General features: G+C 42.8%; 1 protein-coding gene across 3 annotated transcripts in view; it reads right to left on the bottom strand.

The window, feature by feature from the left end:
* Positions 1-15,746, bottom strand: part of RNF8 (ring finger protein 8) — a 37,943-nt gene extending 22,197 nt beyond the window's left edge. For 2 of the 3 annotated variants that reach the window (XR_004352354.1, XM_032650328.1), the window contains exons 1-2: positions 15,494-15,712; positions 9,734-9,862 (exon numbers count right to left, since the gene is read on the bottom strand). Coding sequence is in view for 2 of the 3 variants with exons in the window: in XM_032650328.1 (XP_032506219.1) it covers positions 9,734-9,862; positions 15,494-15,604 (240 nt within the window). In the remaining variant the exon portion in view is untranslated. Of the gene's footprint in view, positions 1-9,733; positions 9,863-15,493 lie in introns of all 3 variants that reach the window. The other variant, XM_032650327.1, reaches the window with a different exon arrangement.
* Between the last annotated feature and the right edge of the window lie 1,131 nt (positions 15,747-16,877).

Raw genomic sequence — 16,877 nt, 5'->3', positions numbered from 1 at the left:
AGAAACAAATGACAATGAAAACATGATGACCCAAAACCTATGGGATGCAGCAAAAGCAGTTCTAAGAGGGAAGCTTATAGCAATTCAAGCTCACCTCAAGAAACAAGAAAAATCTCAAATAAACAATCTAACCCTACACTTAAAACAACTAGAGAAAGAAGAACAAAGAAAACCCAAAGTCAGTAGAAGGAAAGAAATCATAAAGATCAGAGCAGAAATAAATGAAATAGAAACGAAAATAGAAAATAGAAAATAGCAAAGATCAATAAAACTAAAAGCTGGTTCTTTGAGAAGATAAACAAAATTGATAAACCCTTAGCCAGACTCATCAAGAAAAAAAGGGAGAGGACGCAAATCAACAAAATTAGAAATGAAAAAGGAGAAATCACAACTGACATTGCAGAAATACAAAGGATTATAAGAGACTACTAAAAACAACTATATGCCAATAAAATGGACAACCACATGGGCTTCCCTGATGGCGCAGTGGTTGAGAGTCCGCCTGCCAATGCAGGGGACATGGGTTCGTGCCCCGGTCTGGGAAGATCCCACATGCCGCGGAGCGGCTGGGCCCATGAGCCATGGCTGCTGAGCCTGCGCGTCCGGAGCCTGTGCTCCGCAACGGGAGAGGCCACAACAGTGAGAGGCCTGCCTACTGCAAAAAAAAAAAAAAAAAAAAAAAAAAGGACAACCACAAAGAAATGGACAAATTCTTGGAAAGGTACAATTTTCCAAGACTGAACCAGGAAGAATTAGAAAATATAAACAGACCTATCACAAGTAATAAAATTGAAGCCGTAATTAAAAATCTTCCAACAAACAAAAGTCCAGGACCAGATAGCTTCACAGGTGAATTCTATCAAACATTTAGAGAAGAGCTAACACAGATCCTTCACAAACTCTTCCAAAAAATTGCAGAGGGAGAAACACTCCCAAATTCATTCTATGAAGCCACCATCACCCTGATACCAAAACCAGAAAAAGATATCACAAAAAAAGTAAATTATAGACCAATATCACTGATGAACATAGATGCAAAAATCCTGAACAAACTACTAGCAAACAGAATCCAACAGTACATTAAAAGGATCATACACCATGATCAAGTGGGATTTATCCCAGGATGCAAGGATTCTTCAATATACACAAATCAATCAATGTGATACACCACAATAACAAATTAAGGAATAAAAACGATATGATCATCTCAATAGATGCAGAAAAAGCTTTTGACAAAATTCAACACCCATTTATGATAAAAACTCTCCAGAAAATAGGCACAGAGGGAACCTACCTCAACATAATAGAGACCATATATGACAAACCCACAGCAAGCATCATACTCAAAGGTGAAAAACTGAAAGCATTTCCACTAAGATCATGAACAAGACAAGGATGTCCACTCTCGGCACTCTTATTCAACATAGTGTTGGAAGTCCTAGCCACAGCAATCAGAGAAGAAAAAGAAAAGGAATACAGATTGGAAAAGAAGAAGTAAAACTGTCACTGTTTGCTGATGACATGATACTATGCATAGAAAATCCTAAAGATGCCACCAGAAAACTACTAGAACTAATCAATGAATTTGGTAAGGTTGCAGGATACCAAATTAATGCACAGAAATCTCTGGCATTCCTATACACTGACAACAAAAAATCAGAAACAGAAATTAAGGAAACACTCCCATTTACCATTGCAACAAAAAGAATAAAATACTTAGGAGTAAACCTGCCTAAGGAGGTGAAAGACTTGTATTCAGAAAACTATAAAACACTGATGAAAGAAATCAAAGATGACATAAACAGATGGAGAAATATACCATGTTCTTGGATTGGAAGAATCAATATTGTGAAAATGACTATACTACCCAAAGCAATCTACAGATTCAATCCCTATCAAACTACCAATGGCATTCTTCACAGAATCAGAACAAAAAATTTTACAATTCGTATGTAAACACAAAAAACCCCGAATAGGCAATCTTGAAAAAGAAAAACAGAGCTGGAGGAATCAGGATCCCTGACTTCAAACTATACCACAAAGCTACAGTAATCAAGACAGGCTGGTACTGACACAAAAACAGAAATATAGATCAATGGTACCGGATAGAATGCCCAGAGATAAACCCACGCACATATGGGCACCTAATTTATGACAAAGGAGACAAGGATTTACAATGGAGAAAAGACAGCCTCTTCAATAAGTGGTGCTGGGAAAACTGGACAGCTACATGTAAAAGAATGAAATTAGAACACTATCGGGCTTCCCTGGTGGTGCAGTGGTTGAGAGTCTGCCTGCCGATGCAGGGGACACGGGTTCGTGCCCCGGTCCGGGAAGATCCCACATGCTGTGGACCGTGAGCCATGGCCGCTGAGCCTGCATGTCCAGAGCCTGTGCTCCTCAACGGGAGAGGCCACAACGGTGAGAGGCCTGCATACCACAAAAAAAAAGAACACTACCTAACACCATACACAAAAATAAACTCCAAATGGATTAAAGACTTAAATGTAAGACCAGACACTATAAAACTCTTAGAAGGGGCTTCCCTGGTGGCGCAGTGGTTGAGAGTCCGCCTGCCAATGCAGGCGACACGGGTTTGTGCCCCGGTCCGGGAAGATCCCACATGCTGTGGAGCGGCTGGGCCCGTGAGCCATGGCCACTAGGCCTGCGCGTCCGGAGCCTGTGCTCTGCAACAGGAGAGGTCACATCAGTGAGAGGCCCGCGTACCGAAAAAAAAAAAAAAAGAAGAAAGAAAGAAAGAAAGAAAACCCTTGAGAACAAATAGAAAAGAAAGGTTCATAAACTGCTATCCTTAGAAACAGCATTCTTCAAACAGCACTTTGGCTTTTTACCTATATGATGTTCATTTCTCCAGAGAAGTGCCTGTGTAACAGGCAGGAATCACCTTGTTACTGGTGGATGAATTACTCAAATAAATGCATTAGCATTAAAAGAAACTGAAATCGAATAGCTCCTGTTGATGTAAACTCGGGGCAATGGCCCAAGACTGGAAAAACTGCTAAGAGTGAAGGAAGTAGCATCTAACGATGAGGTTCCAAAGGTATGCTTGGCCAAGAAAATCATGCAGGCACTGTCTCTGGATGTGTGTGGCCCCTGAACACATTGGTGAATAAAAAAACACTTCCCAGTACACATAAACCAAAAAAGAAAGTACCAATACCTTGTACTGGGGTCAAATCGCAGGTGGGATCTGATCCAAATAACAGCACCAATGGTCCATGGGCAACAGAACACGTGGTTAAGAGCTGGAGCTCTGGACTCAGCTTATTAGTTGCATGGCCTTCACCAATTTACTTAACCTCTTTGTACCTCAGTTTTGTCTGTAAAATAGTACAGTTCCTATCTCATACTGCTCCTGTGAGGAATGACTGAGGTAATACATACAAAACACTTAGCACAGTGACCCACATAGAACAAATGCTCGATATTTACTTTTGTGGTTTAAATTAAATCACAGTGTGGGGATTAAGAGCACGAACCTGAAGTCAGACTGCCTGGGTTTGTAATTTGGCTCCATTACTTAACAGCTGTGTGACTTAGGCAAGTTTCTTAACTTCTCTATGCCCCAACTGCCACATCTATAAAATGGAAGATAATAATAGTCTCTCCCTCATGGTGTTTGTGTGGATTTAATGAGGTAAAATATGTACTGTACTTAGGAAAGTACCTGGCACATGGTAAGCATTATATAAGTGTATATATAAGTGTTCACTACCATTATTTTGTTCTAGCTCAACTGATTTATCAACAATCACTTCAACTCAGTGCTCAGCATCTTGCAAAGTAAATATACCTAGTACAAAAGCAGAAGATATGAAAACATCTTTTAGCAGCTGACCATGGAAAGCAAAACACAAGGGCATATTTAAGCAAATGTGGGATTACATAGCACAGCCTATAAATGTAAAGGAATATCATGTAGAGCTGGGTTAGCTAAGAGATGCTAAATGGAGATGATAGGTCCTAAAATAGACCTGAAGCAAATGCAGCATTTAAAGTTTAAAGAGACTAGTGGGCATTTTAACCCATATCCAGGACTTAACTTTGGGGGACAGGACAGAGGTGAAGCTCACATCTGAACAGGGACTAAGGCTTATGCTTATGTTAGTAAAAATAGCTACCTACACTCACGAAGAAAAAATACCTGGTCAACCCAAATATGAAGGACAGGGGGCTGGACCACAAGGCACAGGGGATCCAGGGGAGTAGAGACTGGATCTCAGCTCTGGTTTGGTATTAGGCCCTGGTTTCTGGTTCTATATTATTTGGCTCAAGCAGGGAGAGGGAGCGAAAGACGAGCACAGAAACACACAGAAAGACTGGCTTTTACCTCACTGCCTTGGGCCTAACCTGGCTTATCTGTCAACCTTCTCCTAAACTTTCCATTCATATTCAGCCTGAGAAATTATAGGAAGTGATCAGTTCTTCAGACTTCTGAAACAACACACAAGGAATTAACAAAGGAGGCGGATGGAGATCAGAAGAGTCAATTTTAAAATATACATAGGAAAACAGTCTCAGGGAAAGTAATATGACACAGGAGGCCACCTAATGCCAAGATACAGACATTTAAGAAAAACTCAAAGGCAAAGATAATGTTAAACAAATAAAGAAGGTTATAGAAGTAGCCCAAGACGAGAGAGAACAAGGATTCCCTAAAAATCTGGGGCAAACACTTGAGATGTATGGCAGCCCTCCACTAGATCCTCTGTATTAACCTGCCTTCCTTCAGAGCCCTTTAGGTCTGAAAAATAAGCTCTCAAAATTTTTCTGTCACATTTTATCCTTGGATGCCTCTGTTTACCCATTAATCACTCTTCGGTGACACCTAGTAGTATAATTTGGACCAAAGGCCCAAAATGGTTCTGTTCACACAGTGACTGTAGAAAAGATGAATATACCGTGGCTATACAGGAACAGTCAAGTACTGCCCAGGATATGATTTCAAATACAATGGTTTAAACAAATCAAACTCTGTTCAATACTTTCTTGATGCTGGTTTTCATAATCACCAGTCTGAACAATGTCAGCAGCAGCAAAGTGATAACCAAAGAAAAGCCTGCCCAATGTCTCAGTAATCAATGAGGAAAAGGTGGAATAACCCTCACCCCCTTAAATACTAATTACTTCACTTAATGCTCAATCTCTGTCCAGCATTTTTAATTGGTTGTTGAGAACAGTGGAAACCCAAAGCCAAAAGCCAATGTTTCCTTGCAGTTCTCTAGATGACTTATGTAGCTCAGTGGTTCTCAGCCCTAACTGTAGAGTGAAATCACCTGGAAACGTTTAGAACAAATAGCAGTGCCTGAGTCTCATCCTTAGACAATTAATTGGTCAGAGGTGGGACCTAGGCATCAGAATTTTTAAAGCCAGGTTTAGACACAAACACTGTGTAAAATCATATTAAGACACAGGGTCCCTTTGCAGTCAACCCTTCACCCATATCCAGGCAGCTACTCATCTGGTCTCTACAAAGGTCTGCCTTTTCCATAATGTTGTATAAATGTAATCATACACTGTATGTACCCTTTTGAGTTTGGCTGCTTTCGCTTAGCATGATGGCTCTGAGATGTGTCCACTTGGTTGCATTACAGTAGCTTGGTATTTTTATTGTTGAGTAGTACTCCAGAGTATGGGTATATCAGCTTGTTTCTCTGTTCCCTAGTTGTTTTCTTCCAGTTTTTGGTGATTATGAATAAAACCACTCTAAACATTCAGGTACAAGTTTCTGTGAGAACATAAGTTTCCATTAATTTGGGGTAAATACCTAAAAATGGAATCGCTGGGTAAGTGTATGTTTAACTGTAAGAAACTGCCAAACTGTTTTTCAAAGTGGCAGTACTATTTTGTTTCCTCAGTTGCAGTGTTTTAAGAGTTCCAGTTACTCTGCATGCTCACCAGCACTTGGTAGTGTTTTATTTTAGCTCTTCTAATAGGTGTATCAGTCAATATTTTAAAAAATTCTTTACTAAAACATAACATACAAACATAAAAACATACAAATCATAAATGCACAACTAGGTGAATATCACAAAATGAACACTCAGTATAACTACAAGGTTTAAAAAAAAACAAAAAATCCCCACATTATCAGCATCCCAGAAACATCCTTATGCCTCCTTCTAGCCACTAAGTCCCCCCCACCATCCCATAAAGTGACTACTAGCTTGGCTTAACATCACACGTTAGTTTTGCCTGGTTTTGAACATTATACAAATGGCATGAAATAATATGTATTCTTGGGACTTCCCTGCCGGTCCAGTGGTTAAGAATCCGCACTTCCACTGCAAGGGGCGTGGGTTTGATCCCCAGCTGGGGAACTAAGATCCCGCATGCCAGGTGGCACAGCCAAAAAAAAAAAAAGTATTTTTTTGTGTCTGTTTTCTTTCACTCAATATTACATTTGCGAGATTTATCCGTGTTGTTGGATATAGCAGTAATTCATTCAAATTCATTACAGTATAGTGTTTCATTGTAAGAATATCCCACAGTTTATTTATCCATTCTACTGTTGAAAGACATTTGGGTTGCTTCCCTAGGAGTGAAAATACTAATGCCAAATAATTTTCCAAAATAGTTGTACCAATTTACACTTCTACCAAAAGACTACTTGCTCCATACCTGTACTAATGTCTGGCATCATCAAAATTTAATTATAGTTACTCTCTGACTACAAGGTGTGTTGTGGTATTCCATCATGCTTTTAATTTGTATTTCCCAGGGACTTCCCCGGTGGCACAGTGGTTGAGAATTCGCCTGCCAGTTCAGTGGACACGGGTTTGAGCCCTGGTCCGGGAAGATCCCACATGCCACAGAGCAACTAAGCCCGTGCACCACAACTACTGAGACTGTGCTCTAGAGCCCGCGAGCCACAACCACTGAGCCCACGTGCCACAACTACTGAAGACGGTGCACCTAGAGCCCGTGCTCTGCAACAAGAGAAGCCACCACAATGAGAAGCCCACGCACTGCAACGAAAAGCAGTCCCCGCTCACCACAACTAGAGAAAGCCCGCGCACAGCAACGAAGACCCAACGCAGCCAAAAATAAATAAATAATTTGTATTTGTATTATTTATTGATCAAATAAATAATCTGATCACGAATGAAGTTGGACAATGTTTCATGGCTACTGAACATTTGGAAAGAATCTTTTGTGAAGTGCTTGCCTCTTGCCCATTTTTATTTTTTTTTAATTTATTTATTTTAGTTTATTTATTTTTGGCTGCGTTGGGTCTTCATTGCTGTGCATGGGCTTTCTCTAGTTGCGGAGAGTGGGGGCTACTCTTCGTTGCGGTGCACAGGCTTCTCATTGCGGTGACTTCTCTTGCTATGGAGTACAAGCTCTAGGCACGTGGGCTTCAGCAGTTGTGGTACGCAGGCTCAGTAGTTGTGGCTCGCGGGCCCTAGAGAGCAGGCTCAGCAGTTGTGGCGCACGGGATTAGTTGCTCCGTGGCATGTGGGATCTTCCCGGACCAGAGGTCAAACCCACGTCCCCTGCATTGGCAGGCGAATTCTTAACCACTGCGCCACCAGGGAAGCCCCTGCCCATTTTTAATACTTTCTTTTTCTCATTGAGTTGGAGTTCTATATACATCCGAGTATAAGCCCTTCACTGATTATATGTGTAGCAAGTATCTTCCACTCTGACCTTACTTTCACTCTCTTAATGATATCTTTTGATGAATGGAAATTCTTAATTTTAATGTGCTATCTCCAGTATTTTTAAAAAGTCTCCCATGTATGGGCAAAATTGGAAACAGGGCTGAGGACCACTGCTCTAGCTGCTGGGAGACCAGAAGTTGAATTGCCCCAAGCAGCAAGGTTTGTTCAGACTCAACTGTGCACAGAAGGGGTTAAAATAGATCATCTCTAAGGTCCCCTTTTCAGTGCCAATTTATATTTTGCTCACAGTGCCTTGCCAAGAGTGCTGAACCAATTTACTTAGCATTTATGCTCTCTTTCAACACCATGCCAACTCAACTTAATCCTAGTGCAGGAAGGTACTTTCTACAACAGCTTAAATCTAGCAGGTTTATGCATGCAAAATGAGGCCGCTGGGCAGGCCTATAGAATACCTGCGATACTATGAATTATAAAAAGAAATATATATTTGGTATTCATCCCCATTTCTAGTACAGAGCTTCTAAAACCCTTGAAATTTCCTAAGTGGTAAGAGATCAAGGTAACTTTTGCTATGTTAATGAGGTGACTTTTGGAGGGTCACCTATGAGGGCTGAGTGCCAGGGGAACCAATCCTGTGATTGGAGAGTTGGAACTTTCAGTCTCACCCCTCAACCCCCTGGGAAGGGAGAGGGGCTAGTGGTTGATCACCACTGGCTAATGATTCAATCAAGTACACAAATGTAATGAAGCCTCCATAGACACCCAAAAGGATGGGGTTTGGAGAGCTTCCTGTTTGGTGAACACTTGGACGTGCTAGGAGAGGGGCAGGGCATGGACGCTCCATGCCCCTTCCCATATACCTTGCCCTATGAGTCTCTTTCATTTGGATGTTCACCTGTAACCCAGACCATATCCTTTTATAATAAACTGGTAAATCTAAGTAAATGTATTCCTGAATTGTGAATCACTCTGAAGCTAATTAATTAAATCCAAAGTGGGAGGCGGCAATGGGGACCTCTGATTTATAGCCAGTCAGCCAGAAGTACAGGTGAAAACCTGGACTTGGCAACTGGCACCTGAAGTTCAAGGATAGGGTCCTTGGAACTTCCAACCTATAGCCAGTTGGTCAGAAGCACAGATGTTAACGTGGCATTTTAACCTGGGTTGTGACTGGCATCTGAAGTGGAGGGTGGTCTTGTGGGACTGAGCCCTTTACCGGTGGAATCTGATGCTATCTCGGGTTGACAGATGGGTGGGGGGACGTCCCCACACCCGTTGGAATTGGTCTCAGAATCATTTCAATACCCTTCCTTCTAACAGGTATCTTTAAAATCCTTTCAACCAGAGCAGTGCAAAATGGTGTCCAAAGACTTTTCACACTTCCTAATCCTTAGCTGTTGACATCAGAATTTCTCTCACTTCACACTCTATATTTTCACTATTCGCAGGTGCTTGTATATCTGCACTTTAGGTATTTCCTAATTGCTGGGTTTTATACACTATTTCACCTCCCTTAGTATTCACATTTGATCTGTGGTTTTCAAATTTGTTTCAAGCAACAAAAACCCCTATATTCAAAGGAAATCTTCCTTAGAGCACTAATACATGAAAGAGGTGAAAAGTGAGAGGAGGGGTTTGCTCTGATGGAAAGAAGTGGGAAAGAAAAGGAGCTAAGTGCAGTCAGCTCAGTTCCTCCCCACCCGCCATGTCCTGAATCACAGTTGTACTCCAGAATCTTTGTCAGATTCCCGAGATCTCTGGACCTCCAACTCACAAGAGACCAAGTCCCCTGGTAACTTAATCTAGTTTCTGGAATAGGACCTATTGCCCCAATTCAGGTGTTCCCTACAAAGTAACTAACTTCAAGTCATTAGACTTTATTGTGGCATAATCTAATCTCTGGCAACATAGAGAAGTAGTTGTCTCTGGGAAAGACAAGTGGGTAGCTAGGGGAGAAGATATCTTCTTTTAATTTTGAACCTTTTAATTTTGTACCATGTATTACCTCAGCGGGGTGGGGGGGAACCCTAACTTAAAAATAAACAAAAATTCAATAAAAGTAACTAGGCTTCCATGGATTACTGTACCTTGTTGTCCATAATTGTCCATTGGCCCTCGGCATTCTGCTTCAAAATACAGTGGTTTCGGGAAATCATCAGAGGGCAGATTTTTGATACCAACTGGTATGTGACACCAAATCCTCGCCCTACAGTCACCTAGGAAGACAACGACAATGTAAGAGACACAATCAGCCACCGTACTGAAAAGAGAGGTCCTTTACAATCTTGTCAACCAGGAGTATCCACAAGTCCTGACTTATGAAACCAGACTCCCATGAAACCCAGACAGCTCACTGGCCATCTCCTCCTTCAGCTGCCATGGGAGCCACTGGCTAGAGAAAGGTAAAAAGTTGTGACAAGAGACAGCTGAACATTAATCATGGAATGTCAGGGTTGGTAGGACTCTGAAAGGTCACCTGGTTCAGCCACTCATGGGATGGAGGAATTCCTTCTACACAACCCCATCAACTAGTCTTAAACACTGCCAAGAACTATAGCTTCTACATAAGACAGTCCTTCCAATTTTTTAATGGCTCTGACTTGGCATCTTTCTTCCTATAAATTCCATCCATCAGCCCAGGCTCTGCCCTGGGCACCACCAGAAAATCTCCAATCCCCCTTCACATGACAACTGTAAAGTGTCTACTGAATCTTCCCTTTTCTTGGCCCTACGTTCCCAGTTACTTCAACGTAACTCCACGGCATAGGTTTGAGTCTTTTTGCCATCCTAATAGGTCTGTGAAGAGACTCCTGGTTTATTTTTATTCCTGGATGCCACATTAAGAAAAATAAACCTAATTTTTATTACATAGTCAATGCAAGTATCACTTTCCTAGTTCTAGATTTTATCACTGGAGCATATAAATTGCATTAGCTTTCACAGCAGATCTATCATACTGCCAACGTATCCTTAGGCTTAGGAATGATTAAATTTCTTGGTCTAACCCTCCCCTAAGAATTTTTATGCTAAGTTATGTCTCTTCTGTCCTATACTTGACTAGTTGGTAAATTTGAATTCAAGGGCAGGACCTTACATTGATTCCTATTAAATTTCATCTTGTTAGTTCAGCCTATCATGAGCTTGTCAAGACCTTTCTGAATTTTTCATCTGCCATCAGACATACTCAATATCCCTTCCGCTTGGAGTCACCCACCAAATTGATATGATGCCCTCTGTACCTTCATTCAAGACAGATAAAAAGATCAAAACAGGTTGTAACCAAAGGCAAAGCTCTCAGGAAAGCCTAGTAAACATTCCACCACACAATCTAGGAACACCTTGAACCAGTTATAATTCAACCAAAAGATGGAAAAGTCCTTGTTTTCCATCTTATCCACAAGTACAGCATGAGAGCCTCTAGAAAAGGTTGCAAAGAAGTCCCAGTTCACATCTACCATATTTCCCTGAAAGACCAGTCAAGTTCATAATAACCCTGTCAAGGAAGGAAATAAAATTCTTCTGGGATCCAGGTCGTAGAATTCCCTGCTTATTCTTCTTGGTGCACACGCCACCTCTTTAATGACCCATACCCCAACCTAACCTGGGAACATTAAGCCAAATAGTCTGTGGTTTTCTAAAAGCTGCACTTTTTGTTCCTGTTGAATTCTTTCAAAATCATGCCTGTCCTCCTGAGTCCCTCAAAGACCACCACGATGCTTTGTCCCAATCTATTCCTCCCCACAAACTCTCATCTCAGCAACTGACACTACCACCCAACCTACTGCTTAGCCCCAAACCCAGAAGCCATCTTTGATTCACTCTACATCCCTCATCCTCACATTCAAATCATCAGCAAAATCTACTGGCTGTTAATTCAAACATGCCCTAATCTATTCACTTCTCTCTCTCTCGGTGGCCACTACCTTAATCCAAACAGCACTGTTTCCTCCAGTTATGCTGTTTTTGCTCCTGTGCCAGCCCCCATTCTTCACACAGTAGCTGGGGTGGTAATGTAAAAACTTTAAACCAGATCTTTTCCCTTCTTAAAATTCTCTAATAATCCAAACCTCCTTTCACAGCCTTTAAGGCCCTCAATGTCCTAACCCCCTCTACCTTTTTAGTGTTATCTCACATTATGGTCAGAAACACTACCTGAGGGTACTTCCACCTGTCCCCTCTGATTAGAACATCCTTCTCTCATCCATTTGCACGGGCTCCTTATCTTTCAAGTTTCAGCTCCTCAGAGGCCTACCTTGATTACCTGATCTAAAGTTGCTGCCTGATCCCTCCCTGGCCATTGCATGCCTTCACATTATTAGCATGCACTTACCACATCCAAAATTATCCTGCTGTTTCATTTATTTTTGTCTACTTTTATTTACTTTTCTAAATTTATATTTAGAATTTATATTTCATGAGCAGGGACCTTATCTGTCTTGTATACCACAGTACCCTGTACTCCTCAGAGCCTCTTTCTGCTCAGTAAATATCTGTGAATAAATGGAAGAATAAAGAGTTCTTGCTTATGAGTCCTCCCAGATTCCAGGAGATGAGCATTTTTTTAGGTCAGAAGCTGGAAAATGGGTTATTACCACTGGAAACTATGGAGCAGCAGCCAAGAACCTTATAATCTGACTTGTTCCCCTCTAAAATGTTGTGGTGATCACCTCCACCAAAACTCTGAATCTGAAGTTTTTCAACGCTTTGACAGTTTGCCAGACATTCCATTAATTATAGAAGTTCCTCTGAATTAATATACATACCCTTTAAAATTGGAACGTTTAAGGATTTATCTGTCATCCATATTCAGTAAGAATTTCCATTTAGGTAGCTTTATTTCTAATAAATAAAGTGTTAAATATTCCATTTTAATACCTGAGGGGAGACAGTCATTGCCATTATGGGTAGCCTGGAGAAAGTAATACAAAAAAGGGAGATGAGCTCCTTTCTCTGAAATCACCTCCTATGAACTCTGAATCCAGGAAAGGAAGGAAAAAACACTCTTTTTTGTCTTTCCCTTCACTTTGGTCCTAGAATTGACCTTGATATATTGATAATTCATCCACACCATGGTTAGAGTCTGCATGAGCTTATTTGAATATCCCAGCACCATGCATAACATAAAACTAAATTCCCCATGGGAACTGAGTGCCAACAAACTGCCAACTTGTTGCTGGGGACTGTTTCCATTTACAACAGTTTTGCAAGCCTTTGAGCTTATTGACAGTATTGGTCTACAAGTTCATCTTGTCCTTTCCCACCTTCGCTAATGCTTCCCTCCTAGGCATGACTCCTACTGTTTCCCAAATGACCAACAACTCCTCTAGGACCATCCTTTTCCTTTTTCCAACCCTCTTAGGGCAAAGAGCTTCATGAAAACCAAATACAGGAGAAGAAAAGAGAAAAATGAAGACACTATGATTTCCCCCAAAGGCCTAAACACTTACAGGGCCTGGGAACTAGCTAATTTGCAATAAATCTCTATCTAATTTGTTTTTCTACCAAACTCTCTGGATTGGTTTAAGAAGTTTAAAGACACCCATTCAGGCAGACAATTTACTACAGTATTCCCTTCAATGAAATGAGAGGAACCTTGTTTTATTATTGTAGTTGAGAATCTGAGGGGTACTGGGAAGGCAAGAAACTGACTTTACTCTCATTATAACTAAGTAATATCAGCACACCTCCTAAAATCTTGTGCACACAGGCCTGTGCTATGGTTTGGGGACCATTATAATATAAGCAAGACTTCATCTCTTGGCTTTGACTCAGGCCTCTGTCCATACACACTGCAGGCTATGCTCCAACTACTTCCTAAGGTCCGACCTTGCAGACAGCCAGGCCTGGGAGGCCTCTCCTCCACACAGGTCCCAAGGCAAGCCAGTCTTCTTGCTATATCTTCACCATTCACTCTGGCTTATATGGCTCTCCCCTCATAGCAGTGGTCTCACACAAAATTATCTGATAGTTTAAAATATGTGTAGGAGTACTTTATAGTCCTCTTGTCCTTGCCGCAGGGGCTTTAACCTTTCTGCCTGCCCCCTCCCCAAGACTCTCAGTGCTACCAAGCTATTCAGAAGTAATGAATTAATCCACCATAAATGAATCTTAAAGAACAATTAACATGACCACTAAATTCGTTACAGGGTTGTGTGTGAGTGTGGTATATGTGCAGGGCTCAGATTAAGTGATGTATGTGAAAGCCCAGTCCTACACAAAATAAGGTATAGTTACTATTATTCAGTAACTATATATTATTTACTTCACTATATATTATTATATATTAATTATATTATATATTATTACTTCATTTGTTAAACTTCCTAAAGGTATGCTTTTGGAAAGGGTCGTGCCGGGAAGGCCAATGCTCGAGCTGACAGAATGAATGCCTAATATGGACTTTTAGGCACTGATAACGTGGATAGAAGAGAGACTGGGGGCAGAGGTATCTTCCTCGTGTTCTTCAATCCACAGCATACAAGTAATCCTTTATAATCCCCAAATCTAGCAACATTTAAGGCTGGACCTGAATTCCTCCTCTGACTGTTCTTAGAATAGTACTAAATAAACCACATCTTGGCACTTGATCATACAGTCTGCCTGGATGTTCTCAAACTGCTTCACTGCATAAAATCCTCTTTCCCCGTTCAAGCAATAAACTCTTTGAGAGCAAAAGTCATCATTATGTGTCCCTCTCATACTACAGCAAACAATGCAAGTACTCAGTAAATACCTGGGAGACTGAATTGAGACTATGTAACTTACAGGAAAAATCTAGTTAAACATACAAAATTATCAAAAGACTTCTTTATCCTTCACACAAATCATTTCCAAAACCAAAACGGTTCCCAATCACCACAAGCTGGTCCCTGATCCAGCCCTCCTTCCCAAGCTGATTGCACTCTCCCCCCACCTCTCTTCCATCACCCTCTCTAGAACCACCTCCCGAGTCCTCGCGCCCAACTGAAACCGTGCCTCACCTGTCCTCTTTAACTTCTTCTCTTTGCATTTATAACCGCATTAGAGAACATCATAAGCAGCTTCTGGAGAGAATTCTCGTATTTCTGTAGCCCTACGTCAACCCATCTAAGGGGGTGCCAGTCGGCAGTACCGAGACTCACAGGATAATTGTGGCCCATACCAAAGCGCCAATTTTCCTCAAGAGTCGGAAAGGAAAAGGGCATTTTTACGTAAAAGTCTGAGTATTTTAAGGGACACGACCTCAAACTCGCAATCTTTTTCAAAATAAACTTGAGAAAGTTCACGCTCTCAGCAGTCCTCCAAGGTTCCCCCCCCGCCCCACAACCCGGACGGTTCCGTGACTCTCGGAAGTTGGGGCAGCTCCGCCTGCCAGTTCCGCCGCCCCGGCAGGGAGCAGCCGGGTGCTCCGGGTGCGACCCCAATAGGTGCCGTGCCAGCCTCCCAACCCATCAACACAGTCGCCTCCTTCCCCCGCGAAACCCCAGCAAGTCCTCACATCCTCTACGCCCGCCTCTCGCTCTGCCCCTGTACCAGGCTCCTTCCCGCAACCCTGACACCGGCCCCAGCTCGGCCCTCGGGCCTAGGCCGCTCTCCACAGGGCCATCTTTTCTCCCACACAGTAGTACCTCCCCCGGACACCGCCCACCTCAGACCCCCCCCAACCACTCGCACCAGACCCCTTTCTCCGTTCCCTCCCCCGCAGGGCCCACCCTTCACCGCTCTCTTCACTTCCTCTCCCACCTCCACTTTTCCATTCATCCCTCCCGCCGAGACGTCGGGCCTCCCTCCGGCCCGTTGAGCCTCCCTCCGGCCCGTGCCTGCTCCAACTCCCTTCCCTCACCTTAGGAAGACGCCCTCCCCCTCACCTCGTTTCCATCCTCCAGCAGCAGCCACTCGGCGTTCATCCCCATACGCCGCAAGCACCAGCTCCGGTCACCAGCGCGGCCTTCCGTGACCAGGGAGCCAGGATCCCCCATAGCCCACTCGGCCCTGGGTCGCAGTCAGCACAGAGCGAGACCCCGACCCGGGTTACCGCCGCCTCTCAGTTTCCTAGCGGGAGCCATACCTACACTACAGACAGAAGCAATCGCTAAGCATTCGCGATCTAGGCGAAAGCTCGCTTGGGCTCCGCCCCCAGCCCGCCAAAGGCCGGCAAGCCGGAGTCACTGCGCCTGCGCGAGAGGAAGGCTCTTGGGACCCTGTAAACCAGGTGAGGGCGGTCTAGCCCCAGGGACGGCACTTGTTGCCCGACGCGCCCTGATGCTCCCGACACGCCTCTCTCACCCTTTATAGCGCCCCCACCCCAGTTCTAGCCTCCCCACACTGGAGCCTCTTCTCGCTTTTCCTCTCTCTTTTTAAAAATTTTGCTTTGTAATGATTTCCATGTTATTTAAAATTATAAACAACTTTTAACTTATGATAAATTTAAAATCTGTTAAACCTGTTTCTAAACAGCACCTCTCTTGCACGATCTTCTTTTACTACCGCATTTTTTAAAACTCAGACTGAAAAAAAAATTATTAAAAAAAAAAAAGAATTCCCTGGCTGTCCAGTGGTTCGGACAGTGCGCTTTTGTTGCCTGCGCAGGATTCCATCCCTGGTGGGGGAACTAAGATCCAGCAAGCTGAAAGCCGTAAGGCGCGGCCAAAAAAAAAAAAATATATATATATATATAAAACAAAAAAAACTTAGACTGTACTAGGCAAATCTATCCAGGCAGAAAGCACAGTTACCTGCTGCTAGGTGTGGAAACCAGGGGGTTGAATGCAATGGACTTGGAATTTTCGGAGGTGATAGAAATGTTCTAAAACTGAATTGTGGTATACACGGGCACATAATATTGTACATCAACTGTAGTGAATTAAAATAAATAAATAGGGCTTCCCTGGTGGTGCAGTGGTTAAGAATCCGCCTGCCAATGCAGGGGACACGGGCTCGAGCCCTGGTCCGGGAAGATCCCACATGCCATGGAACAACTAAACCTGTGCACCACAACTACTGATCTCTAGAGCCTGTGAGCCACAACTACTGAAGCCGACGCACCTAGAGCCCGTGCTCCGCAACAAGAGAAGCCACCCAATTGAGAAGCCCGTGCACCACAATGAAGAGTAGCCCCTGCTCGCTGCAACTAGAGAAAGCCCACGCGCAGCAATGAAGAACCAATGCAGCCAAGATAAATAAATAAATAAAATATTTTTTAAAATAAATAAGTGAAAATGAAACTAGATTGTGGTGATGATTGCACAACTG

The sequence above is a fragment of the Phocoena sinus genome, chromosome 11 (assembly GCF_008692025.1).
Source record: "Phocoena sinus isolate mPhoSin1 chromosome 11, mPhoSin1.pri, whole genome shotgun sequence".
Lineage (NCBI taxonomy): Eukaryota > Metazoa > Chordata > Mammalia > Artiodactyla > Phocoenidae > Phocoena > Phocoena sinus.
This window is presented reverse-complemented; position numbering and strand designations above follow the sequence as displayed.